At 37.2% G+C, this 26,219-nt stretch overlaps 2 protein-coding genes across 6 annotated transcripts; both read right to left on the reverse strand.

Annotated features, from left to right (window-relative positions):
• Nucleotides 1-77: 77 nt before the first annotated feature.
• Nucleotides 78-10,968, reverse strand: LOC103704551 (putative protein phosphatase 2C 55). Of its 3 annotated transcripts, none has more exons than XM_026803629.4 (6): nucleotides 10,624-10,917; nucleotides 9,243-10,112; nucleotides 7,238-7,562; nucleotides 5,603-5,665; nucleotides 3,904-4,053; nucleotides 78-653 (listed from the first exon to the last, which is right to left on the reverse strand). In XM_026803629.4, the coding sequence occupies exons 2-6, from the start codon at nucleotides 9,968-9,970 to the stop codon at nucleotides 360-362; spliced, it is 1,560 nt and encodes a 519-aa protein (XP_026659430.4). In that variant the 5' UTR covers nucleotides 9,971-10,112; nucleotides 10,624-10,917; the 3' UTR covers nucleotides 78-359. The 3 variants fall into 3 exon arrangements, with proteins under 3 accessions (XP_026659430.4, XP_008786118.4, XP_088560031.2); XM_088703905.2 differs by lacking the exon at nucleotides 78-653 and adding an exon at nucleotides 1,440-1,746; XM_008787896.6 differs by lacking the exon at nucleotides 5,603-5,665 and having other exon boundaries at nucleotides 10,624-10,968.
• A 2,654-nt stretch (nucleotides 10,969-13,622) lies between these two features.
• Nucleotides 13,623-25,751, reverse strand: LOC103704550 (splicing factor U2af large subunit B-like). Of its 3 annotated transcripts, none has more exons than XM_008787895.6 (12): nucleotides 25,465-25,751; nucleotides 24,573-24,857; nucleotides 23,870-24,013; nucleotides 21,119-21,183; nucleotides 20,457-20,542; nucleotides 20,193-20,252; nucleotides 16,322-16,382; nucleotides 16,123-16,235; nucleotides 15,564-16,010; nucleotides 14,753-14,888; nucleotides 14,446-14,513; nucleotides 13,623-13,975 (listed from the first exon to the last, which is right to left on the reverse strand). In XM_008787895.6, exons 2-12 carry the CDS (start codon nucleotides 24,788-24,790, stop codon nucleotides 13,838-13,840), a joined length of 1,536 nt encoding a protein of 511 aa, XP_008786117.1. In that variant the 5' UTR covers nucleotides 24,791-24,857; nucleotides 25,465-25,751; the 3' UTR covers nucleotides 13,623-13,837. The 3 variants fall into 3 exon arrangements, with proteins under 3 accessions (XP_008786117.1, XP_008786116.1, XP_026659429.1); XM_008787894.6 differs by having other exon boundaries at nucleotides 24,573-24,835; nucleotides 25,465-25,702; XM_026803628.4 differs by lacking the exons at nucleotides 20,193-20,252; nucleotides 20,457-20,542; nucleotides 21,119-21,183; ... (1 more) ...; nucleotides 24,573-24,857; nucleotides 25,465-25,751 and adding an exon at nucleotides 19,203-19,428.
• Between the last annotated feature and the right edge of the window lie 468 nt (nucleotides 25,752-26,219).

The following is a 26,219-nucleotide window of genomic DNA, read 5'->3' on the forward strand; positions in this document are numbered from 1 at the left end:
CGTACATACATATATACACACGTATGAACAAACACATATATAATTTCATAATAAATGACTACTGGAAAAAGGCATAATGAAATAGGAAGATGGAACCTTTTCTATCCACCCTTATGAATTGATTTAAAATGTATGCGAAAAAGCCAGCCTGAACTTACACAGGTTCTAACATTAAGGTTGCGACAAAGCAATGTGAAATCTCAAATAGAAAGGGTAACTGAACCAGCTATCATGATAGCAAAAGACAAGCTCATTTCTCTTGAAATAGGAGCTTCAAAGGACAGCAGTAGATGAATCCATGCAATGCACCGATATCAGTTTTCACCTCCGAAGCTGTACAGAAGAAGAATGGATTTTTATCAAGAACTGGATGCACTGATGTAGGATACCACAACTGTAATGTCATCAAGTTTGCCTCCGTAGAACCGATACCCAGCATCTTGGGCAGCAGATGAGAAAGGTGTTTGCCGGTTCCTATCCTGCGCTCTCTGGCGGGCAAGTGCAGCTATCTTCTGAGCTGTCACTTGAGGCCCCAACCTGGCTCTGACAGCATGGACAACAACAGCTGTAACTTCATTATTATATAAATTATCAAACAGCCCATCTGTTCCTGCTATGATGACATCGCCAGGTGCAACAGGGAAGGTAAATACCTGAAGACATGCAAATAAAAGGGCGCCAATTAATCCACACAAATGTGCCAAATTCATACACTATAAGGCTCCGCTTGCTAAAAGGAACAAAATAGCTAAAGCTATTTCTTTGCTGCCTAATACATGGCCCACATCTGACCAGAAGTTTCTCTCTTTTTTTCTTTCTTTCTTTGTTTCTTTCTTTTTTCTTTTTTTCTTTTTTTTGTTTTTACCCCTCAAAACACAGCTGACAAGAAATTAAACGGTTATATCACTACAGACTGATTCTTGTTCTCTCTTGCTAGAAAATCTGGGTTCAATATAATGTACAGGGTTGGAGAAGCTGTTAGCCAAGCTAAAGGCTTAACCTCTAAGGTCCCATCCCGATGACCAGCTCAAATTACATTGAGGTATGAAAGGGTGGTTCTAATTTCTGTTGCAGCCAAGTCAAAGAGCTGTGATTTGATAGTTTTGGATGCACGAACTGTTCTAGTTTCAGTTAAGACAAGTATTTCACATTGTTTGCAATATGTTTATATATTTTTCTGAAAAAAAACATTACATACTACTTTCTACAATATGCAACCTTTGGAGATATAATGTATAGCTTGAGGGGCTGCTAGGATGCCCAGATGAGTTATCCATTGCGTAAACCCCATCTAGAGCAATCTAGAGCGATCACCAGGAAGTAGTTACACAGGAGGAAGAAGCTTTCAATTGCATCAGCCCAGGAAAACATAATCCCTAAAAATAGATTTATGCCAAATTCCATTGAAAAGCTGATTTATGCATCCTGGTTTTAAGAGATTAACTATAACCTAGTTTTCCTAAGGGTAAGCTTTAGTGCAATGGTAAGATTACTCCATTGTGACCTGGAGATCACAAGTTTGAAACACAGATACAACCTCTTGGCATGCGAGGGCAAGGCTGCATATATCTAACCCTCTCCGGATCCTATAATGACGGAAGCCTCGTGCATTAAGCTGCTCTTTTTCTATTTATTACCTGGTTTTCCTGATTAGGAAAACTCCTCTCTTCTCACAGAAAACTATTCTCTTGCCACAGCTTACAACTCTTCCATCATTAGCCTAAGTTGGTCCCAAGGATAACACATCTGAACATCCAAACAAGGCCTTAGTGACCAAAACCAAGTATTGTTAAAAAAATAAAGAAGAAAAAATAAAGCTTAAAAGTAGAAAATTAAAAAAAAGCAATAAAAATTAGTTGGACAACATCTTAACACCATAATGTTATTTGGTCAAAACAACATAAGTTTTATTCTTTTACAAATTTATATATTCTAATTGTATTTTCTGGTTTTTGTTGACACTTGATGAAAAACAACATTTACAAAGTCTTTGTTCACATAAAATTTAAAATATTGACGTACCAAGACGTCTTAAGAAAGGTAATATTTCATAGATTTCTTGCACTCAACAAAAACATGATTTATAATTTGTTCGAATCAAAAAAAATTTAGTTCAATTTTGCGAACAAACTTCCTAAAAGCTTGATTTGAAGAATTTAAGAAAAGAGGTTTCAGCCTCATATATGCTACTTTCAGAAGGAATTGATTAATTTCAACTAAAACTGCCAAAACTCAAGTGGTTTTGGATCAGCTCATGTTTTCTTTCAAAATAAATAATATTCTATGACACCTCCAAAATGGTCAGAATGATTGAGGAGAGGAGAACAGGTAAATAGAGAATTAAGAGAAATTAATGGAGGGCATCTATCCTGCAATCCCAATATTTTTCAGATATCAAAAATCACCATTCAGTTTGTGTTCAGTTCTCTTAAAAAACCCAAGCAAGGAGATTGTTTGCATCTTTTCAGCTTTTCTATTTAATAATTGTCACCTCATAGGAGATATTCCTGGGATACGGCTACAATTTTCTGCTAAAGTATTCTAGTAGAGCAGTTTAGATCATCCCCATCCTCAGCTGAAAAGTAGCTAATCATTTAGGGAGGTGAAATATCCAATATATGGTATTTTACACATGCAAAACCCTACCCAAAATAGCTGCCTACTTACTTTAGGTGAGGTTGATAATCTAGTTTGCACTCCAAGGTATGGCATACAAATTCATGCATAATGCATTTGAACTTCGTTGGGAAGGCATGCCCAAATTTCTGAAGTTATTAATTAAAATCAAAAGAAATAGCATTTCTGATCCAGCGCTGTTGTCACTGATAATTTGTTATCGTCATTCATGCCATGCAACTGGCTGTCAGATTACCTTACTGGTGATACAAGGATGACTAGCAAGAGAGCATGTAGCTTATTTAAGTCTGAATAAACCATCCTTTCATCACCAAAATGTAAGGTGCTCAAAAACATTTAAGCCTCCTGTCACTTGTAAAGCACAACCGGAGGAGGCTTGAATGCCACACAATCAGCCACTGCAAGTAGATGAATGTAAAACTATTAGACTAGTGACAAAATACTATCGATGACTAAAGGAATTCTCACATATTATGTGAACCAGTTGTCATATGCATTCCTCAAAAAATTATCTGTGCTTAATGGAAAAGACATGGTTATTAGGCACTATTGATGGGTTCTACAAATAATTCTTGACTTCTTGAAAAAAAATCATGGACTATGTTAATTTCTTTCAGAATCTGTTGGTATTGCCATTTCTCCGAGATGTCTTCACTATGTTACAATAACAAAAGCGGATGTCCCAATGCACAAGGCTTCCGCCACTGTGGTGTTTGGATGGGGTCAGACGTACGCAACCTTACCCCTTGCATGTGGAAAGGCTTTTTCCGTGTTTGGATCCCGTGACACCTTGGTCACAATAGAGCAACCTTACCATCGCACCAAGACCTGCCCTCTTGTGTTTCATTACTTCGCTACATTAAGACTATTTATCTTTTATTCTTTTAACTCAGCCACACCCTCAAATTACAAATGTGCCCTTGACATATTAAATCTAATAGTGGCATTTGTTACTAGGGTTAGTTAGAATTAAAGCCCGCGTGAATTAGAAGAGAAGAGCCCCAACACTTGATCCTTAATTTAGTTCACGCAAGCAAGATTCGCCGTCTCGATACCCGACCCCGTACCGATGCCATACTAGCACAGTGTCAGTACGGAATCTTTTTAGCATACCGATACTCGATACACCACCCATAACGAGTACCGGTACCGAACTAGTACGGTATAGTACATTCCATACTGCTCGATTTGGGCCGCTACAACGTACCATGCATGCAAGTATGCAACAAGAATTGATAACAGGAGAAGGCATAAGGTTTAACTGACCTGGGCAGAACTTGGGAGGTCACTGCCATTGCCACTCTCAAGTTGATAAGTGAAATTGAAGTCATGTTGTTGTACAGGTGACCTGAAGATGGTACAGCCATCCCTGACAACTATGAAGCCACTGTCCCCTAGGTTTACAGCATGAATACCCTGCAAATAGAAAGACAAACAAATAAAACGTAAGCAATGTTTATTATGTGAAAAGTTTCAGCATGCAGAAAGCTACATTAAATCATAAAAATAACTTCGTAATTAAGATAAACTCTTCACGATATATTGTACAACATTTATCTATTTTCAAACACTAGTGAGAATACTGATGCAGTATGGACATGCGCATAGACATTTATATTCAGGTCTATACCTGCATAGTCATTGTGAAGCTATATAATTAACTTGTAAAGGGCATCACACACAAAATAGCATCCATTTCAACACTATGCTTGGACAGATGACATGTGTTTTGGAGGCAAGGCTAATGGCAGATCCTTATCCCCATGTAAAAATTAATATGCATGCTTCCCGAAAGAAAGCACTGTCAAATGCAGCATAACATGATGTAGAGATTGACCTCTACTTACTCCCTAGCTTCCAGTTATGCCTTTAGCATATTCAGATCTAAAATACTAGCCAAATTGGAACTATGAGACAATATGTACCGAATACTCAAACATGTGGGGGTAGCAACAGATCAATGATTGGTGAAAGATGACGAACAACAACAGAAAGGACATCACCAAAAGATGCTAAATTGTTCTGGTAATTACAATATTCAATAGTGACAACAAATGAGAGTAATACATGTGAATCACTAATCAATTCTTATAACAGATCTTTAAATAGGAATAAGATAGGTTAGGCATTATGAAAATAGATTACTATTATAGGCATGGTTAATTTATGGCAAATTTGGGGAAACAGAAAGCATCATCAAATATCCTATTACTGATTAGCGATGCACCATTATTGTTGACGCATATTTATCTAGCTGGCTAATTGGATAGCAAATTGCAAATTTAGAAGGAAATGTATTCAAAATATAAATTCGTTCCACATAAAAATTAACTGTTATTTCTTCTTTAATATTATTTTTCTACCTTTCATAAATCTGGCTATATCTTCTTCTACCAAAACCGCGTCATATATCAAAACACTAATTTGTCGTGGCATTAATGCAGCCAACTAATTTGAATTTTTAAACCTGCCCTACCAAAATTTCCACTCAAAAATAGCAAATTCTAGAAACTATGAACCCAAAACAAATTCACTGAACAAGACAACTTGCAAGCTCTTCATGAACATTTGCTTGAACTTGGTATATTATTGAATTCATTGGCACTGCTCTTCAGATCTCTTCGATATATTGGCCCAAGTCATCTTCAGCACTATACCTTCAGTTGTAAGGAATCAAGTAATATACTAAATAGAGGGACATTAGATAGTCATGAACAGTCTGAAAGTAAGGTTCCTAATATGATCAACTTATGATATTGCATGTATCTCCATCTTGTGAAAGAATCAAATCATGCATGGGGCAAGCCCCGCGGGGTGCGGGGGGTGGAGATGCCGCGGCTAACATTAGAAGTTCAGATGATCTTTCTTTTTAAGCTTTTACCTACCTGAGATGTTAGAACTACAATACTGTTTATTTTAACCAAGCATCCCACAAGTTCAGTATGATAGGAGAAACCACAGCTACCTGAAGGTGCCAATAAGGAAGCCTCTTGCCGGCCATGCCCCTTATTCCCCACTCTTCACACACCTGTTGAGTCATAGTAGTAACTTTATTTCATTTCTTCCATGTTTTGGGGAAAATTGCCATAACATTCCTATGATTCAAAATCCTAGTTTAGAAAGGATGAGGATTTTGGGGGGTTTAAAAGAAGGGATACTGTCATAATTTTGTGAACTTTTGCAAGAATAAAAATCAGACATCTTCACCTCTCCGATTCTTTTGATGTTTATATTGCACACGAGACTAAGCATAGCCCTAGAGGTGATACACTCAATCTATTGCTTATACATGGAAGAAATATGGAGGAAGGGAGATCAGATTTTTTTTTTAATTTTTCATATCTGAAAACTATTGTGAGTTGAAGCTCTGATGCAGAGCCACATCGGCAATTTTCCCCAATTATGACTGACTACTTCAAGTGGTCCATCTATCTAAGATTGTAGGTCTCTGTTTAAGTGTAATTCCCAACTTCAACCAAACTGTTTTCAGAAGTAGGACTCCACACCATGAAGACAGTCATTTTTAAGATGAGATGACTCATCTTGGAGAATATATTTACAATGGTTAACCAGAAAAGGTGGCATGATATTTCTATGGTGTATTGCATGCATTTGTAAAGAAATACATGCAACCAAGTCATCAGATACATTAAAGATGAATGCTAAAATATTCTTTGACCAATATAGTTGATTCAGTCATAAATGAATGCTCTCATATGTACATTGCAGTTACTGACAAACATCAGAGAAAAAAGTGCATATTGCAGTAATGTATTTATGTTAAACACAAAATAACAACAAAATTATGCTATTTAAGAAACCAAATATGCATAATTATACCAAAAGAAAGGGTCAAACAACTATCAGCCTATTTGTTAATCATAATGCACCATTGTGCAATGTAATGTACATGTCATATAGAATGATAGTAACAAGTAAAATTGTCCATACATTCCACTCAGCCTACAGGACATTTATAATGCCAAGAAGGGCATCCTGGCATGGTCCATATCTTAAAAATGCTATGTGCTTCTACAATTTAAAGTGATTAGAGATGGTATCATAAATTCAGTGCTAAATATAATAGCTGTTCCTGAAGTGGGAGAAATTGAAGATTTATTCAAAACAAGTGCCACTAAATAAATGTTAAGCCTAATACCATAAAAGAGCAGCTATATTTCCCAACTTTTCAACGCCCATAATGACCCTAATTCGATCTCTCCCTCAAAGGTTTAAAGTTTAAACCATGCTAAACTTCTACAGAAAAGGATCCTAAACTTGCTGGTTTCTGATAAGGAGTCCATGGAGGAAACTCTCCTTAAGTTGGAAATTTCATAATTCTACATGAATCATAAGAGTTCCACATCCTCCAAAGTCCAAATTCATATTGATTTATTGGTCATACAAAACTAAATCTTATCTTGATCAAGAACACAATACAACAGATAAATCTCAAGCGATTTCTTGAGGAAGGAATATATTAGCACCTAATCCATGCTTTTTTTTTCCAAAATTTGTCCTGTATCTTATATTTTTAGTAGTTGCGCATGCCTAATAACTTGTGTTATTGGGGCAGCAAAGGGAAAAGGAAATTAAAAACCTGATGTGTAAGAGCAATGATGCATGCTGTTGATGATCCCTTTGCTTTGGTGCTGGAATAAGCCTTCTCTAGAACCCTTGCTGGATCAATGGACCCCTTTGGCTCTTCTCGAATTGCGGACACTGAGTTAGATATAAGCTCTCGAGCATATTGTCCTGCATCAACTCCAAGGTCTGCCCAGCCACCAACACCATCTGCCACACCAATGGCTTGCTCCTCAACACATATGAAATGAGCATCCTCCCCACCAGTTTCTTCCTTATCTGGGTGCGGCAGGTAACAAGATCCAGAAAGCAGCTTCAAAGACCTATCACCCAGTACTTTTCTGTAACCCAAAAACAGATAATTTATCCAAATCATAAAAGCAGTTTCACTAGCAACAAATACGTCCACATTAAACATCAAAGTTAACTAGAACTTATATGAGAAAACTTCTGACATGGGGAAATCATAATATCGGGTAAGCCCCCAACCAAGTTCAGATAAAAAGTCCATCTCATTATTAGAAAACTCTCAAAAATAATCCTATTAATAAACAATGAGATCTTGGTTACTGTTAATCTCAACAACTGACATGGCCTACTTGGCAGATTTGACACATAAGCAGTTTAAGCTACTAGGTAATGGTCAATTTTTCTGTGAGTTACCAGAAAAATGATGACTTTTGAGTTCTAATACATGCAAAATATACAATAACTACTGATAAAGAAGATATGCTACAGAACTGAGGATAATGACAGAAAATAGAAGGCTGTATCTGTCAATAACTCATTTTGCATTAATAATGGAACGAAACACAGCCAAAAAGACCAAAGAAAAAAATATGACTTATTCTCAACAATCGAGCCATCCTGCATAGCATTCTCTCTGTGGAATGGTACAGTACCAGCAGGATGCACTTGTACCATTGGGATGAGAGTCCTTGGCTCAGCATATGATGACATTGCAAATTTATACAGTTCAGGCACCCTCACTTAAAAATTATCATTTGAATGAGTTCAATCTTCTATTTGCACTCTGCCAAACCTCCTCAATCTCATGCCAAATTATAGTCCTGGTTTTTTTCTTGTTTAATCCAATGTAAGGCTAATTCACATCAATTAGGGTTTCGTTTCTTTGAGTCGGGTAATACATACACAGAATCATGCTTAAACTTCTACAGGAGAGAAAATACTTGTTTGAGTGCCCAAAATATATGTCTATTTAGAATAAAAAGTAATTAAATACAGGCCAGAATATAGACAACGTAAAAAGGGATTTCCTAGCATATAACAGCCTGTTTTCCGTTTATCTTCTGGTAGGCCCATGTACGTTTATATGCCAGTGCATACCTTAGCACAAGACAGAACTATATATTTCGAGCACTTACATGATATGCAGTGCTAATTTTTTTCCCCTAACCCATCTGTTCTGGTCAACTTTACAAACTCATTTTGCTGTCCATTTCTTTTTAGACCTCTATGGTCCAACCCCCCTAGACAAGACTCACCAAATTTCTTTGCACTACCTTCACTTTACCTTTTCTTATTGCAGATCTTCCATCTAAACCCAAGTCCTCTCCTCTATGAGTGAAGTTTAGGCCAGAGTTTTTCCAACGTGTCACTAAATTAAGTTTCAGATTTCATGCATTATTTTCCCCTTCTAAACAAAGTCATATTAAAAAAATTCAAATGGCAAGGTTGATTTATTTTTAAAAAAAAACTAAAGTAGTAAATGCCACTGTATACGATGAAAATTTTGACCATGACAACCAGTTCAATGGCATTTGAATCCATCTCACTTATGAATCCAATTACTTTTTACCTGTAAAAATTTCCATCTTTAATCACAACAAACCCTTTCCAATGCAATGATGATCAAGCTGCAGCAGCATCTATACAAACATGTAATATAACATCAATAGGCCAATACTATAAACTACATATGCACATGCAATGTTCTATTGAAATGCGATCAGTCAATTGGCAATAGTGCAACTATTAAATGGATGTGTCCAGAAACATACTGGTCAAAGGGTACGGCTAAATTTTCAAACTGCTCTTCCTGTGAAGTTTCATCCAGAGACACGTCAGGGGCTGCCCCAGCAGAGTATGGTACTGTACACTGCGACTGAAAATCTTGTACCCCTGGCTCTAAGGAAAAATTAGACTTCCAACTTGTCCCAGTTGCATTAGACCAGAAACACCTGTAGACCATATTAGTACCCCAGGGTTGTCTATTTCTCAAGCTACCACTTATTCTTCTGCAATGATCAAGACCTTTATAGCTATAACAGATAACAGCTCGCATCGCAGAATTCAAAATCTGTCCACTGCTGCTCATATTCTCCAGATGCCGAGCACCCAGTTCAGCTCTACCCAATAAAGAATTGCAAGCAGACATTATATTTCTCTGGACTAAACTGCAAGCAAATCTTTGGTTGGGCTCAGAAGGCAGAGGGTCAGTGTTGTGCAAACAAGGTTGGGAAGAAGGTCCAGTCACAGAAAGCACAGAAAAGGTGCGAGAGAGCGTTCCAATAAGGAAAGATGGTCCCTTGCGACGATCACCTGTAATGAAATTTCTTAGGACAGTAAAAGAAGACTGGGGAGGCTGATCAATGCTGTGGCCAAGAGTGGAGAAGGGTTGTGACGGGAAGGACAAGGTATTGCCAAACAAGAAGTTCTGGCCCCGGCCTAGTAGGAATTCTGATGAAGCTTGCAGCCCTTTGTTCCTTGAAAAATAAATAGATGGCATCTTATCCTCGCAGGCGCAGAGGGGTTCTTCAAACAATCAGACGCCAGTCCAAGGACCGACATAAAACAGAATATCTCATTACTCTTGATGCATCAGCCAAATCCAAATCACTTTCCTTCGGTGATCCGATGGAACCAGAAACCTGATAAAGAGAAGAGGATCGAAAACAGGAAGGTTGAGACATGGAGAACAGAAAAGAAAATATAGCACCCCAGTCGAAATGTTGCGAAAGAAACAAAACTGTAATTTGAAGTACTATACATAGAACGACCTACTAGTAAATCAAAATCATAAACTTAGAAAGAAAATCCCCTCCCGACCAAAAAAAAAAAAATCTTCGACCACAAAATCCGTTCCTGAGAGCCGGATGAAAGAGAGAAACAACCTAAAGAACAACCTTCGACCCAAAATCTTAACCCAAGATCGTGCAAAAACAATTTTTCAGAGAAACGAAGAAAGAAAACAAGCCTAACCAGAGAAAATCCCCACCAGAAATCACCAAAACAACTAACCAAGGAGAGGAAAAAGAACCCTTTATTAAAATTTGTGAAAATAAAGAGTAAAAAAAAAAGGAACAAAAATATCAGGAAAAAACCCAAAAGAAAACAAATATATCGAAAGAAAAAGGAAGATATTTTGAAATCCTAAAGCACCTGATGACGACGATGAGAGCCTTCCAAGATTCGCGGATCCGCTCTCTCTTTCTCTCCCTCCCTTACTCTATTTCCTTTTTCTTCTTTTCTTCTCTGTGGGAGGACACGAGAGGATCGGAGAGGAGAGAAGCAAGGGATCCACGCGCTCTTCCTCTACTCCCCTCCCCTTGGTTCAGCCGATAATAGGCACTGGGAGAGAGAAGGAGAGCGAGACGGTATAATCACCGCCCTCTTGGAGCCCCTTTTATCCTAGCTAACCCTAAAGTTAGAAACGCGTCGGCCCGGTTCCTATTTGCTGTGGACTTGCTCCCTCCCTTCTTCCCCGTATCATAATCCCCCCCGTCACGGGTGCTTTGATCTCGGTTATCAAAGGTTATCATCGAATGGAACGGATTTCCTATTTTACCATAATTTCTCTAGCATCTATTATAAAAAATAATAATAATAAATCAAAACAAGTTTATTATTACTACCAAAATTCATCAGTCCCATAATTTAAAAAATAAATAAATAAAAATCATGCATGCGAATAAGGGCTATCGCTCGCATCCTCTCTTTTTTTCCCCCTTATCAAGCCTTTCCTCTTCGTTTTCAAGCCCTCTCCCCCTTTCATGAGATCTTCCTTCTTCTTTTTGAATCTCTTTTTTGTTCTCGAAATCTCTCTCTTTTTTCAAGATCAAAGAAACTTACAGTATGTATCACAAAGCCAGCGAGTATATATCACTTGGCTATATACTATGTACTAGTGAACACCATGTTCTGAAAACTATATATCGATTTACCTAGAGATGTGTGTTCGGACAATAAATGATTATTTTGTTAAGTGTGTATTACCTGATTATGTACTGCGTATTAGTGAATACCATATTCTGAAAACTCTGTATCGATTTATCTGAAAGTATATGTTAGAACGCTTGAGGCGTGTATTACCTAACCTTGTACTATGTTTTGGTAAAGAACATATTCTAGCCCTAGCAAAAAAAAATATATATTTTAGAAATATTGTATCAATTTACCTAGATGTATATATTAGGTCACTACTGAATGTGTATCTCAGAAATTTATAGTATGCATCGAAAAGTTGACGAGTGTGTTTTACTTGGCCATGTATTGGTGAATTTCATGTTCTGAAAATTGTATATCAATTTATGCAGAGATGTGTATTGAAACGGTAAATAAATATTTTGCTAGGCGTGTATCATCTGACTATATAGTATGTACTGGTGAACATCATATTTTTGAAATTATGTATCGATTTACTTGGAGACGTATATTGAGACGTTGGTTGATTATTTTATTTAATATATATTATCTGGTCATATATTATGTATTATGTATTATTCAGCTTTTTTTTGTTTTTTGTTTTTTTAAAGTTATGAAACGGACGGACCCGTTAGTCCTAGTTTGATTTTAAGATTTCCTCTTCAACATGCGCGTCAGAGTAAGTATAGCAAAATAAGATATTTTGTTTTGTGCGCACCATGTTCGTGGGAAATGGTTCGCGTCAAAGATCTTGGAGAGAGGTCAGATTTTGGGAGATATTTTGCGGCTTAAGCGAGCCCCGTGGGTCTTTCAAGTGTCGCATAGCTTTCTGTACCCCCAAAAAAAAAATGCCGCATACGTTTAGGGAGGGCAATCTTCCTGCTGGTTTCCTTAGCAAATATATATATGGGCTCGTTTGGTTCGCAGGAAAGGGAGGGGGGAAAGTGTGGTCAACGGAAAAGTAATGAAATGCCTCTTGTTTGGTTGGAGTTTTCAAAGGAGAGAGATGGGAAAGTTGTATTCCCATGGGAATATGATTCCCACATTTCATGGGAAAGTCTTTCCCATGAGAAACATGGGAAAGTTACTTTCCCATGAGGTGGGAATCACTCCTTTTTTATTTTTTCCCAAAAAGACCCTTCAGCATTAAAGAAGCATTAAAGAGGCATTAAAGACCTAATTTTTATTAAGGGCATAATAGGAATTATACATAACTTTCCTAGGAAAGTGGATGGTCAACCAAACATAAGCACTTTGGAAATTTGTCACTTTCCCATGGTTAACCAAACATGCCAAAAGTGCTTTCCTAGGTATTCTCTTCCTAGGAATCTGATTCCCAGGAATCATATTCCTAGAAGGGAAAATACTTCCCGCGAACCAAACGAGCCCCATATATATCTTCCTGCTGATTTCTCGACTGCAGCAGCGCCGGATGAGGACATCTGTTGGAGCGCAGGAGATTATATTCCTCCAAAGCTTAATGCTCTAATCTCTGCTGATGCCTACGAGACTCTGTTTTCCTAAAATTTTGATTCGGCCCGACCAATCACCTAGGCTCTATTCCGACTAAAAATATATATTTTAAATAACGATGTTATAACCATTACAATGACCGTTAGGATAGCTCCGACCACCTCCTATTATATCATTTATATAATATTATAAAACTTTATTTAACATAAATAGCAGCTACCTTGTATTTTCTAAAATCATAATTTTATTAATAAAAAAATTAATGGAAAGATAATGGGGTTATTTTTCCGTTATCATCCATCAATTCTCATTATAATGCAGTTAGAATAACCATTATAATATTTTTTTTAATATTAAAAATTGAGAATATTATTCTCAATGCAATTAATAGCCGTTATAATGGTCCATAACTGGAGGTCCATTGTGACCAGTCGCAGAAATATTCAAGCCAAAGGTATAAAAGGTAATAAGGTAGGATTTAAGTTGAGCCAGACTCGGGTTAAGATTCGTAACCTGCCTGCGGATGAACAGAAGCCCCAGCTTTTTTTTTTTTTTTGTACTTGCTTCCAAATCATTAGCAAATATCATCCGTTCAGTTCCCCACTTCATCCCCCTCTCTACGGAGGTCTGTCTTTGCTGCATCCTCTGCTAAACCCGACTACATTCATAGCATCCAATCCCAACACTCAAATCAACTTGCGAGGATAGACCTGTACTACTTCCTGAAGGATCAATACCAATGCACTACTCATATGAACCCTTACTTTTGGAACATATCAGAATATTTTGACATGCTTCTGTGTCATGTGAGTTATCCTAACAGTATAGGGTGCCAAAAACGCATATTTCCTTCATACATAAATTAAACTAATATTGTACAACTCCAATTGCACCAGAGCCTCCGGAAAACCCTCATCACCATCTCAGATGGGCAGTGAATTAAGGTGCTACGGAAAAAGAATTCAAGAGAAACGAGCAATTAGTCATCGTATTCTCCTTGGGCAAACTTGCCCTCTGGGTAATAGATAGCAACAACTTCTTTCCCCCCGAATTTCCTTCCATGCATCCCCTGCCTGGCTTTCGAAGATCCTTCTGTGTCTGCATATTCCAAGAATACCTGGAAAAGATAGAACAAACAGTGAAAGCATTGATTAGCGGCATTAAACAATGATTGAATAATCACAATAAAACCTTAGAGTATAATTAGTAAGAACTCCCCACAAACAATAATTCCTGAGTAAAATTAGATGGTTAAACCACAATGATCCCATGACATAGGATTGATGTAGAACATATCTGAGCCGGAATAAATTCAGGGTGAGAGTCAAAAATAGCATGTAATGTTCACATTATGCCTCAAATAACTCGGGCGCATTTTGGAACAGTAAAGGTTCATGGATTGAAGCAGAACATTTAAAACCCAAACTCATTCCAGATTCAATATAAAACAAAGGGTATCTAGAAAAGGTTTTAATTTTCAAGCCTGCAACCATGAAAAGTAAGCCAGCAATATTCCCAGCAGAGTATTTCATAATATAACAACACTGGTACTAATCATCGATTTCTCTTTTTTTAATATAAACTGACCTTTCCAACTCCAGGAGATGGTTCTCCACCAGGACCTGGTCGAGGAATGATGACGTTTACCAGTTTACCTGCAAAAGCATCACCTCTTCAGATGTCTTCAAATATCCAAGTACACAAAATACCATCTTAAGTACAAAAAAGAGAGGGCAACTATGGTATCTTCAGTGAGTTAAGCCAGATTCTCAATAGCACAAGGTTCAACAAAAGCATGTAAAACAAAACAAAAAAGAGACAAACAAACTTGACAAACTAATAAATGTACAATGTGAGACAAAAGATGGCTCAGTCATCAGAGCAGTTGTTATACCATATTTCTCTCCTTCACTTCTCATATCTTCCACAATATCTACATATTCTTCATCATTTTCAAGTTCGTCTGGACTAACAGCCTGTGTTAAGCATACCACCTTGGTTGGAAGGGGCACCATTTGGTACGCAAGCTTCTGAAAAAAAAATATATACATTAAAAATGAAAACCAGTAATGTCTGCCAAATATCAATTGTCACTCATTAAGAAGGTTGACAAAAATTATATGAAAGATAATAAAAATTTCAATCCATTCAAGAAGTTCAGAGCAAGTTAGAGACGTATTAAAGATTCTAGAAAGAGCTGGAAATAGAAGCAAGCAAGCATGCAAATATGCACACCCAAAGAAAATCTTGCTGCCTTATGATAGTTAAATCTTCTGAGGTCACCTAAGATGCTGATAGAAGTCTGAAATTCTAGAAATGAGATTCTTTTTGAACTTTTCAAAGATGTATTTGCTTGGACTAAGGATCCTTGAGCCACTTCACTCGACACTCAGAAAACCAGCATCCACAGTTACAGCAGTCACTACGAACAATTTTTGAATGTCGAACATTCTTAAACCTAATCACATGCATGAACAGGGATTTCAAAATGGGAAGCAAACATAATAATAATAGTCAATACAAATTTTAAATGACACCAAAGTGAGCCCACGAGACACTGATGCATGAGCGCACTGTCATAACAAGTTAACCACACTAGAAACACCACTTAGAAAAGAAAACAAGACAAAGCTTAAATTATCAATTACACAGGATCCGACGTTTTGCCAATTGAACAGAAATAGAATGATGTAACTGCATATTACCTGCAACGGCACCTGCTGTTGTCCCTGTAGTAACACATTTTCTTGCTCCGGCCTAGCCTGGGCTACACTTTGGTTTGCACGTCTAACAGTAAAGGTTTTATCTCCCATTTTGATGCCATTTAGCGCTGCACATGCAATGTCTGTGACCGCGGGGTCCTGGTAAACACAGAAGGCATAGCCTTTTGAATTACCAGTTTCCCTGTCCTTAACGAGACTAAAACCTCGAAGAGGTCCAAACATCTCGAGCAACTCTCGTAGCTTTTCTTCTGTAAAAAATTGTGGAATCCCACCCACAAAAATACGATCAGGACCATCAAGCACACCAGCAGAACCTGGTGTAAGCCCAGCTGCAGCGAGATTAAGATTGGGGTTGGGTTGGCTTGGGCCAAGTGTAGCAGCAAGAGCAGGGTTGTAATCAGTTGGCCTTCTCACTTTCACAGGTGCCCCCTGGATATGTGCAATATCAGGTGCAAAGAGGTTAGCAGCATCTTAACAATTTTAAGTAACTCATGCACACACAACATATAACTAAAATGGCTCTGCTAGAGAAGACCCAAACCTCAAATATGATGCCATCCAAGGCCATCGCATTGCTTGCCTCTTCCACTGACCTCATTTCAACAAAAGCAAACATCTTCTCATGATTTATATACACATTAACAACAGCATCACCTTCAAAAAAATAATGGCACCAAATCAGTAAACTGTCATTTTAATGGAAAGAAAACAATGAAAAGTTTGGATACGTGAAGAGAAACCTGGCCCAGCAGTGTTTCCTCCAATTGCAGCCATAACTTGATTAAAAAAGGCACCAACTGACTGCAAGCAAGTTTTAAAAAAAGTCAGGCAAAATAATGTAATATCGGATAAATGATATGCGATAGTAGCATGTTCTTCAAAATAAAGAAATGGTTCAAGGTGCAATCCTAGAGCATAGAGCACAAAGTTGACAGTAGAGGACCATCCAGAGAGAGAACGGGAAGACAAATAATGCACCCATAAGAATATAATATATATCCTCATAGATAGTAACCTTGAGTTCTATTAAGGTTGTTCATGAAAGTCATTGCCTTTGACACTCATCACCAGAAAATATTTATATGGTAATCTTCTCAATAACCAATTAAGCATATAATAACATCAAAGGTAAGCACTCAATAGGAATGCTTAGCAAACAAGAATCTACAAACTAACGACAAGTATTAAGGACAAAACATGATGATTACAATCATGACATCCCTAGAAGCCCATCCTTAAATCTTATATACTGGACCTGTTCCCACTCAGCTTGCCTCCTAAATGCCTTTGGGCAATCTCTTTCCCGTGCAAGTTTCCAGAATAAGCACATTGCATCTGCAAGGAATTTGTTTGGAATTTACTTCTTCACCTAAAGAAACCTTGGATGGTTGCATTCCAGCTCCATTAGCTTAAACTGCAAAAAATATAAGATAGAGACATCCCACCCCACCATCCAGTCTTCCAGGATATGGCAAATTCTCCACTTGCCCAAGGTTGCACTATGTGAAAATTCAGCATTGACTCTCTCTCTTTTGTTTTTCAAGTGAGAAAATTCGCATTAACTCATTAGTGGTCGACATTTGGTTAGGGACCTGGTTATACGGCTGATGAAGAATGATCAAATGGATGAAGCTTCAGTAGTTAAATTGTATAACAAGGTATGAAATATGACCTTTAGCTTCCATGTGCAGGATAATAAGAACAAAATTTATTTTTCTGGAAATATAACCTAAGAAAAAATTGTCTCAACTGTGCTATAAGTGGGGATATTGTTGCATAATTATATCGGAGGTAAACTTGATCAAAAAAATTAGGAGATAAAGTCTGATTTGGTCATCAAGGGTTTTAATGAAGAGAGAAATTTCATGTTTGCTCTGTATTCACAGAAATTCAAACATCTGGTTATATTTTGAATAATGAGAAGGGATAAGAGTACAGGGGTTCAAATTTGTGGATCAATTGATGGGTTAGACAGGTAGCTGGGAATCTCGAAGGATAAAAGTGTAAAAATTTTAAAGTGAAGAGGAAAAGTAAAGAATAGAAAGAACTTGAAAAGGACAGTGATAATGCACCACCAAAATGCAATGCCAAATTGTCGTATCTATAATCCAAGAAGAACTAAGAACCACCCCTTTAGAGCATACATATAACTGACACATTTAAAAGATGTGTGATAGATGCTTGCTTATTGCTAAATATGTAAAGGTGTAAATTAAATAAGCCCTTAAATAAGGGCATTGTAACTCAATGAAACTTTAGAGGTACAATATAAAAAAATAATAAAAAAATGCTTGCAAAATCTTAGGAGAGAATTAGGGGAAAAAATGAAAAACGGGCGGTGTTGAGACTTTCAAACAGAAAGAAATAGTTCGAAAGATACAAAGTTTAGATTATCATTGAATACGACGCAAGAGGACACCTGAACATTTTCAATAACCTATACCCACAAAACGGATCCTTTAGGAATCAATCATACCCACAAACAAACTTTACAAAGTTCAAGAAAATTTCTGAAGAAATTTAAGTAAATCTAAACTTTTTGACATAGGCATGGTCATCCTCAGCAAGTTTCCAAAATGCCATCAGGATATGCGGGTGATTGTAGTATTGCGTAGCCCACATGCAGTATGCAGCGCAAATAGTAGCACATATAGGATTGGCAGTTTAGAAAATATCCATATAAAGCAATAGATTAAAATAGTGAAATAAACGAGATTCTGAGTACCCTCTTCATGTTTTTTGAGATCTTATTTAAGTAGAGTATGATATTGACCTAAAAAGACAACATCCATGTGTCGACAGTGCTTAAGCAATCCAATCCAATGAATAGTCAGAATATAAGCACCAAAGATGTATGAACAAAATCTAACTTTAGGCTACCAACCTAATAAATAAACATATGGTATTTAAGCTACTAATCTTCAAAAGTATAATCGAAAATCAATCTTCTTCTAAGCAAGTAAAACAAACCAAACAACGACCCATCATAATCACAATCTATATGCATCTGCATCTCAGACGTTTGCTGCCTAAATATATGTGGGCAACTAGTGGGCCACCATAAGGCTCCACCATCTATGGGGACTTCAAGTGGTCCAATGAGCATGGACCACGTACATATGTAGCAGCATGGACCACAATTTAGAATATCGATCCTCAAATTAAAAAAAAAAAATCATAAACATTTAGATGATTATGTTTAAATTCTTATCAAACAAGGAAATAATATATTAAACTCTAAATTGGTGCAAGACATAATTTGTTAATAATCTTTTTTTTTTGAAAATTTTACCTATTCTAATGTTTCAACACAAAATCACTAACATCATTCGCCTAAAGGTCCAAAACAATACTAAATACTATCAAGTGATCCCAAATTATATTGTTAACTCGTCATATTTTTCTTTAGTTTTAATAGTTTTGTATTATAATTCTTTTTATTGGTTGAGACCTACCAAAACTAAACTAACTTGCCCAGGTTAAACTAAATTAAGTTTAAAAACATTGCTTAAGACTTAAGAGTGTTTTGTTTACATATAACAAATCAGAAATAGAACAACAGGACCCTAACACTCTACATTGATTGACTGAAAAATAAAGAGGAGTTATTTGCAATCTAACCATATTGAGTAAATCTCCATAAAATTGCTAAAGTTGTAAAGTTGCCCATGTACTAAACTGTCCACTTCATCACTTTGCCATGTTCACAACATTATCCATGTAGAACAATAAGTTTCGGGCCGCGGGGGGCTGGCGGAGGCCTCTCCTTCTCCCTCCTTCCTCTGCTCGCTCTCTCCTTCTCTTCTTCTTCCCCGGCTCCTGCTGGGTTCTCTCGGTACCGAACATGCTGAACCAGTACCGTACCGATACGGTAGGCGACCGGTACGGCATCCCTTGGTTTTAACACAATCCGAAATATCATATTTCAGGTGTAGGTTAAGTTCATGATGACTAAATTTAGTTTGAATGTACCCAATACATTTGCACCCGTAATATATCTGCTACACAAGCCACACACATTATTTCTACAGAAACAGAGCATGCTTCATAAAAGCATAAATTAGAAGATAGTTTTCCTCTTCTTTTAAAAGCTACTTCTTTACATTTCCTTATATAAGAAGCAATTTTATAAAGCATGACGAAAGAACCCCTTTTTTCTCTAAGTGTTTTATTTTTAAAGACAAAAGGAGCCTTTCTTGGGAAATGACAAAGAAACCCTAACACAGCTCACCAATTGATCAGATTTTATAAAGAAAACATTGATCAAGATTTTCATAAATCACTGACCAAGATTTTCATATGTATAATATAAAAATAATAAAATAATAAAAAACCTTAAACCTCCATCTCCTTTAAGATTGTTTCTACTCTACAGTAACGTACTAGCACATGTCTTGCATGGACATGTGATTAGCTACAAAAAGGAGCCTGGTGACAAAATGTCTTCTATGGCCTAGAGGAATGATAAATCAATGCAAAAAGCATATCCTTCAGAGGATAGTGAATACTCATGCAAAATGCAAAAGCTTTTACATGGATAACAACAGAAAACATAAAGATGAGATAACTGATGAATTACGCAAGAAACATGTGCGATTCAAGTGGGCAAACCTGCTCATTAGCAGTAGCAGAAAGGCCTCCAACATAAACACGCCGAGCATGTCGAGTTGCCTAGAGATAACAAAAATAATTTCAGATCAGACAATATAATGATCATGTTAAATTATCACAATTTAGTCAATCATTAAACCTGCCGTGTCATTGCCTGATAAGGCATCAAAGAGAGAGCTCACAACGGCATGAATACAGTCATAAATATATGAATACTTAAATAATATATTCATATGCAACAAAAAAATAAAAGAACGAACAAACCTGTCCAGCTGTTGATGGAAACATGATTGGAAACATCCCCATACTGGCATTTGTGGCCCCAGCATTTGTGGCCCCAGTCATCTGACCTGTAAAACCAATAAAATTAAAACAAAACACAATACATAAGCCTATCATAGCAAGCAGCAGAAAGGTATGAACAACTTCATGTTCATATGTCATCAGTAAAATAGATACAACCTGGCCCTGTCCAATTTATCATCTAGAACGTATATACATGCTGGAGGAAAAAATTGTAAGAATACCAAAACTGAATAGTTGCCGATTGAAGGTGAACAGAACCATCAAACCAGTGCATTGATTCCAAAAAAATGCTACAGTAGTCAGCATGGTGGGACAAGTGACCCAACATTGCCTTCTTACAACAACTTACATGCAAAAAATAAACAAACAGCCACCAAAAAAAAAGAACAACAAAACCGTACTCAGCTTTCATATAAAATCTAAAGGTGAAAAATAGAAAACATAACTTCACATCCAAGTCTAGCAGTTTTAATTAAAATGGAGAGCCATTAAAATGGATATTAATACAACTAGTGCTTACCCAAGTAGAACATGCATCTCAATATTATTTTTCCTAATTAAACACAAATAAAGAAACAGTACAGACACCAATATGTGATTTCCTTGGTGGCCGTACGTACCTGCAACAACTGCACCAGGTATCATAGTAGTTGCAGGTGGAATGTCAAAACCGCTAATACGTTTGCTGCATTTCAAAAGAAAGAATAAATATTATGAATTAGCAGATCCATAACAGCTAGATTAGATAAATAGCCAACTATATGATAATAATGCTCCATGAAGCAAAAAGAATGAGCCATAAAGAAGGATAAGGTCACAAAACTAGGTTCAGAAACTAGCCAATAAACTACATCCATAAGCAACAGGTTGTGACTCAGCAGTTTTAGTTTCATTGATCTGGCTTCTCCTTGAAGAGAGCAAATTTCCGATTCATATAATGCTTTGACTTAAGCCTTCCCTACCTATCATGGTTCGCCGTACCAGCCCGAACTGGACCGCACGAGGCGTGTACCATACTGTACCGGTTCGGTACCGGAACTTGGTACGGATGGCATACCGACATTAGATATGCCGAAAAGACCACACACCGTACCGACATAATGCTAGTGTAGCACCAATATATGAACTGGGACCAAGACGGCGAACCTTGCTACCTATCCAACCAAAAGACCTTTTTTATGGTTGCAAGCACCCTGACTGCATCAACAAGATGGAGCTAAGTAATTCATAAAAAAGGTGTATCATGCAGCGGCACATATTCATTTTACAGTGACCATGTCCCACAGGCTGAGATGAAAGTAATATGATAGGGGCTTGTGCTAAGCCAGGTGGTAATTCAAATTGCAAGTCTAGAATTTTAGAAAGCTCTATGGTGGTGGCTCCAGCACAGATTCACCTGACAGCCAGAGATGCCAAACTGATGATTCAGAACAAGGCAGAAGACAATAAAAGTCTCCCATATGTACAAGCAAGGCAACCAGCTAAAGAGTGGTTGGTGAGAAATAGTAACAGTAATAAAAAGTTAAAAAGAAAAAAGAAGGGTAGGAAAGTAAACATGCTATCTTTTGCTTTAACAATTTTCAAGCTGGTTAGACAAGATTCAATGAGATTCCATTATAAAGTTAAATTTTTGCACATAAACAGAAGAAACTATCACCGACTGCTTAATACAACAATAAAAGATGCCTCTTGGAAATGATAGTACTTTCATAATCAGAGACTTTCATGTTCTCTAGCAAAAGACAAGCTACCCAAGCATTAAGTGACTATAAGCATTAAGCAATACCTTATGTTCAGGCAATGACTATTATATAGTCAAGAAATGGTTCAAAACCCCCAAAATTCACCTTTCTCACAAGTTCAAAGGAACTGCATTTAATTTCTTGTCCTAAATATGCTTGTGTGCTTGCATTATCTCTTTTAAAGCTCAATACTGCCTTATCATCCCTGCTAGCCCTCTATCATGCTAGTACTGTCATATGTCTTATTCTATGAACTTATCATATTAGTGATAATTACATAGCATCACTATGGTTTATCCTGAGATTTAAGGGATATTGACATTGAAGAATCTTGATAAAAATATAGAATATTCTAATTTATCATATTGCCAAACGTGAACTCCTCTTATTTGAACCAACTTTTCAGATTATCCCTTTACCTTATACGCATTGAATTAGTCTCCTTATTCTGCTCCTTTCCCCTCTCCACATCTCTTTGTCTCTTCTTCCCCTCGTTCCTCTTTAACTCTTCTCTTCTTTGCTTACCCCTTCATCCCTGCCCCTAACCACCAAACTCCACCCTCACATCCAACTATTCTCGAGCCTACAGCCCACCTCACACTCCTATTGATCACCTCTTTTCCTCTGCTTTCTTCCAATTATCTCCTCCTCTTGCACACCCTATTCCTCTTTCCTTCTCCTCCTATTACAGTCCCCTCACCCACCCCCCAAGGCCTACACCTTGGCCCTGTCCTAACCCCTGGATTAGCAAGCCTAGTCTAGGCACAGGCTTTCAAAAGCTGCAATGGTTTAATTCTAGGATAATCCTCCCATCATCAACTTAGATGTCTTCAAGTAACTTCCTGCTTCCTTCATCAGAATCATCCCATGCTACCAAATTTGAGGTTCCTTTTCAGTAGCTTAAGCATCAACATTTCCCAATTTGCAAATGTTATTGACTACAGATCATGTTTGTTAAAAAACCCATAAGAGCGCATGGACTGTGTAAAAAGAAAACAAAGATATCCTTTGAACCTTGCATCAAGGATGAATGAGTAGGTCTTCACAATATTTGTGCACATACAGAAAATAGGCAAACTCATAAAGACACATATGGACTTGAAATAAAAATTCAAATGTATATCACAGGATTTCTATACTACAGGAGAACACCACAATGGAATAGCTCTAACACTGCACTACACAGACCCATGTGGTCTTTAAGATAGAAGTTAAGTGCTCGCTCACAGATTATATGAAAGATTGAAAAGTCATGAACAAGAATATCATACAACAGCACAATGCTGCAATGGAATAATACTAACATTGCATCACACAATATATTCTTTAAATCATAAGTGCTTGGTTGGACATCATATGAGAGATCCTAAAAAATATAATGTCCAAATAAATTGCAAATAATATAATATAAGAATCCCATAACAGAACCAGTCCTTACATGATAGATTTGCCTATAAATAACACTTCTTTTCCTTGCTAATTAAAAGTGTTTCTTCAACATAGTTATCTGAACATATAAGACAGAAAACACAGGCAATCTCATGCCAGGAAGCAAGACCAAAAACATGTCTTTGAAACCTTCTTTAACATAAATCATGTGCATAAGCCTGTTGGTTATTTGTTATTTACCTCTTTGATCTTGAGCGCGAACGAGACCTTGATCTATGACCAGATCTACCCCTCGACTGTGATCTATGATGAGATCTACCCCTTGACCATGATCGAGACCTATGGCTATGATACTCATCTCTGTCTCTATCATAATCCCTATACCTGAAATGAGCATAGAGAGAATTAATATAATTGTAGCATTAAATAAGGTGAGCAGCATCCAATAATAAGACAGTCGTTAGAAACAAGCTATAAAACTGACAATGAAGGACTGGAAACAAGATTTTTAGGAAAAGAATAACCCACTGGATCATGCATACCCTGAGATATTGATACGTAACATGCCTATATGGCTATATTTAAGAAAGTCTTGTGCATCATATCATGTAGGCTTTACATAACAGAACATAAACTTGTAGCAATACAATACCCATGTATGGTAAACCAATTAACAACAAAGAATAACCATATTACGCGAGTTGGAGACAAAAATCTCAAGAATCAATAAATTCACATACAAAATATGATCAGACTATATAGTACAGTGGTATCGAGTCATTCTTTAACATCTTTAACTAAACACATTGTTGATGAGCAACTAAAATGCATAAATAAAATAGTTATGACTGCCACATGAATTATTGGCAGCCCAAACTATTATCACTATGTATGCAAAAATATAAATTTATAATTTGATGCATAAAAGATGCAATCTATGTACCTTTCATGATCTTGGGTATGGTGATGGCCACGATCATCAGATTTCCTGCGGCTATGCTCTCTCCTTTCACTTCGCTCCCTATGGTCCCTGTGATGATGGTCTCTGTCCCTTTCCCTGTCTCGTTCCCTATACATGTCCCTGTCTCGTTCCCCATCCCTCTCCCTTTCCTCATCACGTTCTCTTTCTCGTTCTCGTCCTCTACCCTTCTCCCTTCCCATATCTCTCTCTCTGTCTCTGCTTTTCGAAGAATCTCTTTCATATTCCTGAGAATCGCTCAGGAATTACCTGAAGATTGTCAGTGAAAATCAAAAGGAATAGAAGTCCAACAAAAGCTAAAAGATGCATTAGACCGTAAAAGACCCTGGACCTTTAGAGGAATCTCTGAGGGAAAATTTAATGCCCCGAGTATTCTTATGGATCTGGTCCAATATATCTACAACTTATTAGACTCGAACAACGTAACAGAGAGAGAAAAGTTTATAATACTCTTTGATCGAGCGCACAATAATCTCTACTAACAAAGAAAAGAAAAAAGAAGAAAAAAAAAATCCAAAGATAACCCTAAGGCTAACCTTCTATCGATTCAATCCATCAAAAGCATAATTAATTCTTGCAGAAAAATAAACTGATCTTTCCATCCAAGAAACCGGCTGCTCCTATTAAACAAAGTAGAAACCCTAACCCGTATCAAAACCAACACAAATCCCAAACTCTTAAGACGACTAAATCCACAAAATACTTAAAAGAAAAGTCACGCTTGCCAGCAAGAAATCGTTTTAATCCAACATTGGTTCTAGAAACACAAATATATGAACGAATTCCAGGTGAAAATAACGTATCTTTACCAAATCTCCAAGGGGAATAGAGAGCAAGAGATGGAAAGCCAAGTTACCTCGGACTTGGGGTCTCCGTAGCCCGGCATGTTTCGAACTTCTCCCTTCGTCCTACCTATCTCGCTCTTATTCTCTCTCGTCTCCTACTCCCGATCGCTCGCTCTTATTCTATCTCGTCTTTTTCTCCCGATCGCACGAGAGCGACAATGCTGCGGGAAGCCGGGGGGTGGGGGGTTGTAAGGAGAGAGTGACGAGTAACGACTCGGCGGGGTTTCTTAGGCACGACTCGGCGGGGGCGCATAGGCCTGTAGCCCGAGAGCTCTCTATAGTTACGCCCGTTTTTACTAAGGAGGTTCTGCGTTATGATGATTGATGATGAAATAATACCAATGCCGTGTCAAAATAGGGGTATGATTAGTTGAAAGGGAATGAGAGCCGTTAGATTTGCTCTCACGAGCATCGGATGTGCCCGGGAAACCCGAACTCCCCAGGAGGTTGGTCCGAGTCCGACTGCGTATGAACTCGGTACTAATTTCCCGACTTTATGCGGCTCCGCCGGCACCCTAGATAGACTGCTCACGGGAATTGAATGAGAAACCAAACTCACCTTGGGCTCCCGCTCAAGGACACTCGACTCGATTGGTTTACAAGGAAAAAAAAATTATATATATATATATATATATATATATATATATATATATATATATATATATATATATATATATTATTTAGTTAGAGTTAAGAAAAATATAATATTTTTGTAGAAATAAAATTTTCATATTTTATTAGAAAGAAAAATACATAAAAAATATGG

Source organism: Phoenix dactylifera, chromosome 9, assembly GCF_051530095.1.
Source record: "Phoenix dactylifera cultivar Ajwa chromosome 9, Ajwa_hap1_PhDact_Kaust_v1.1, whole genome shotgun sequence".
Taxonomy (NCBI): domain Eukaryota; kingdom Viridiplantae; phylum Streptophyta; class Magnoliopsida; order Arecales; family Arecaceae; genus Phoenix; species Phoenix dactylifera.

Bases quoted from the DNA above. Each gene is read 5' to 3' on its own strand.
- LOC103704551 (XM_026803629.4), bottom strand. From the start codon at position 9,970: ATGCCATCTATTTATTTTTCAAGGAACAAAGGGCTGCAAGCTTCATCA. The intron at 7,563-9,242 runs GTATGTTTCTGG...TTTGGGTTACAG, and splicing joins TTAGCCGTACCCTTTGACCA to AAAAGTACTGGGTGATAGGT. The intron at 5,666-7,237 runs GTTTTTAATTTC...ATGACTCAACAG, and splicing joins TCATTGCTCTTACACATCAG to GTGTGTGAAGAGTGGGGAAT.
- LOC103704550 (XM_008787894.6), bottom strand. From the start codon at position 25,494: ATGCCGGGCTACGGAGACCCCAAGTCCGAG. The intron at 24,014-24,572 runs GTACATAGATTG...TGCTCATTTCAG, and splicing joins CATACCCAAGATCATGAAAG to GTATAGGGATTATGATAGAG. The intron at 21,184-23,869 runs GTAAATAACAAA...TTTGAAATGCAG, and splicing joins TCGCGCTCAAGATCAAAGAG to CAAACGTATTAGCGGTTTTG.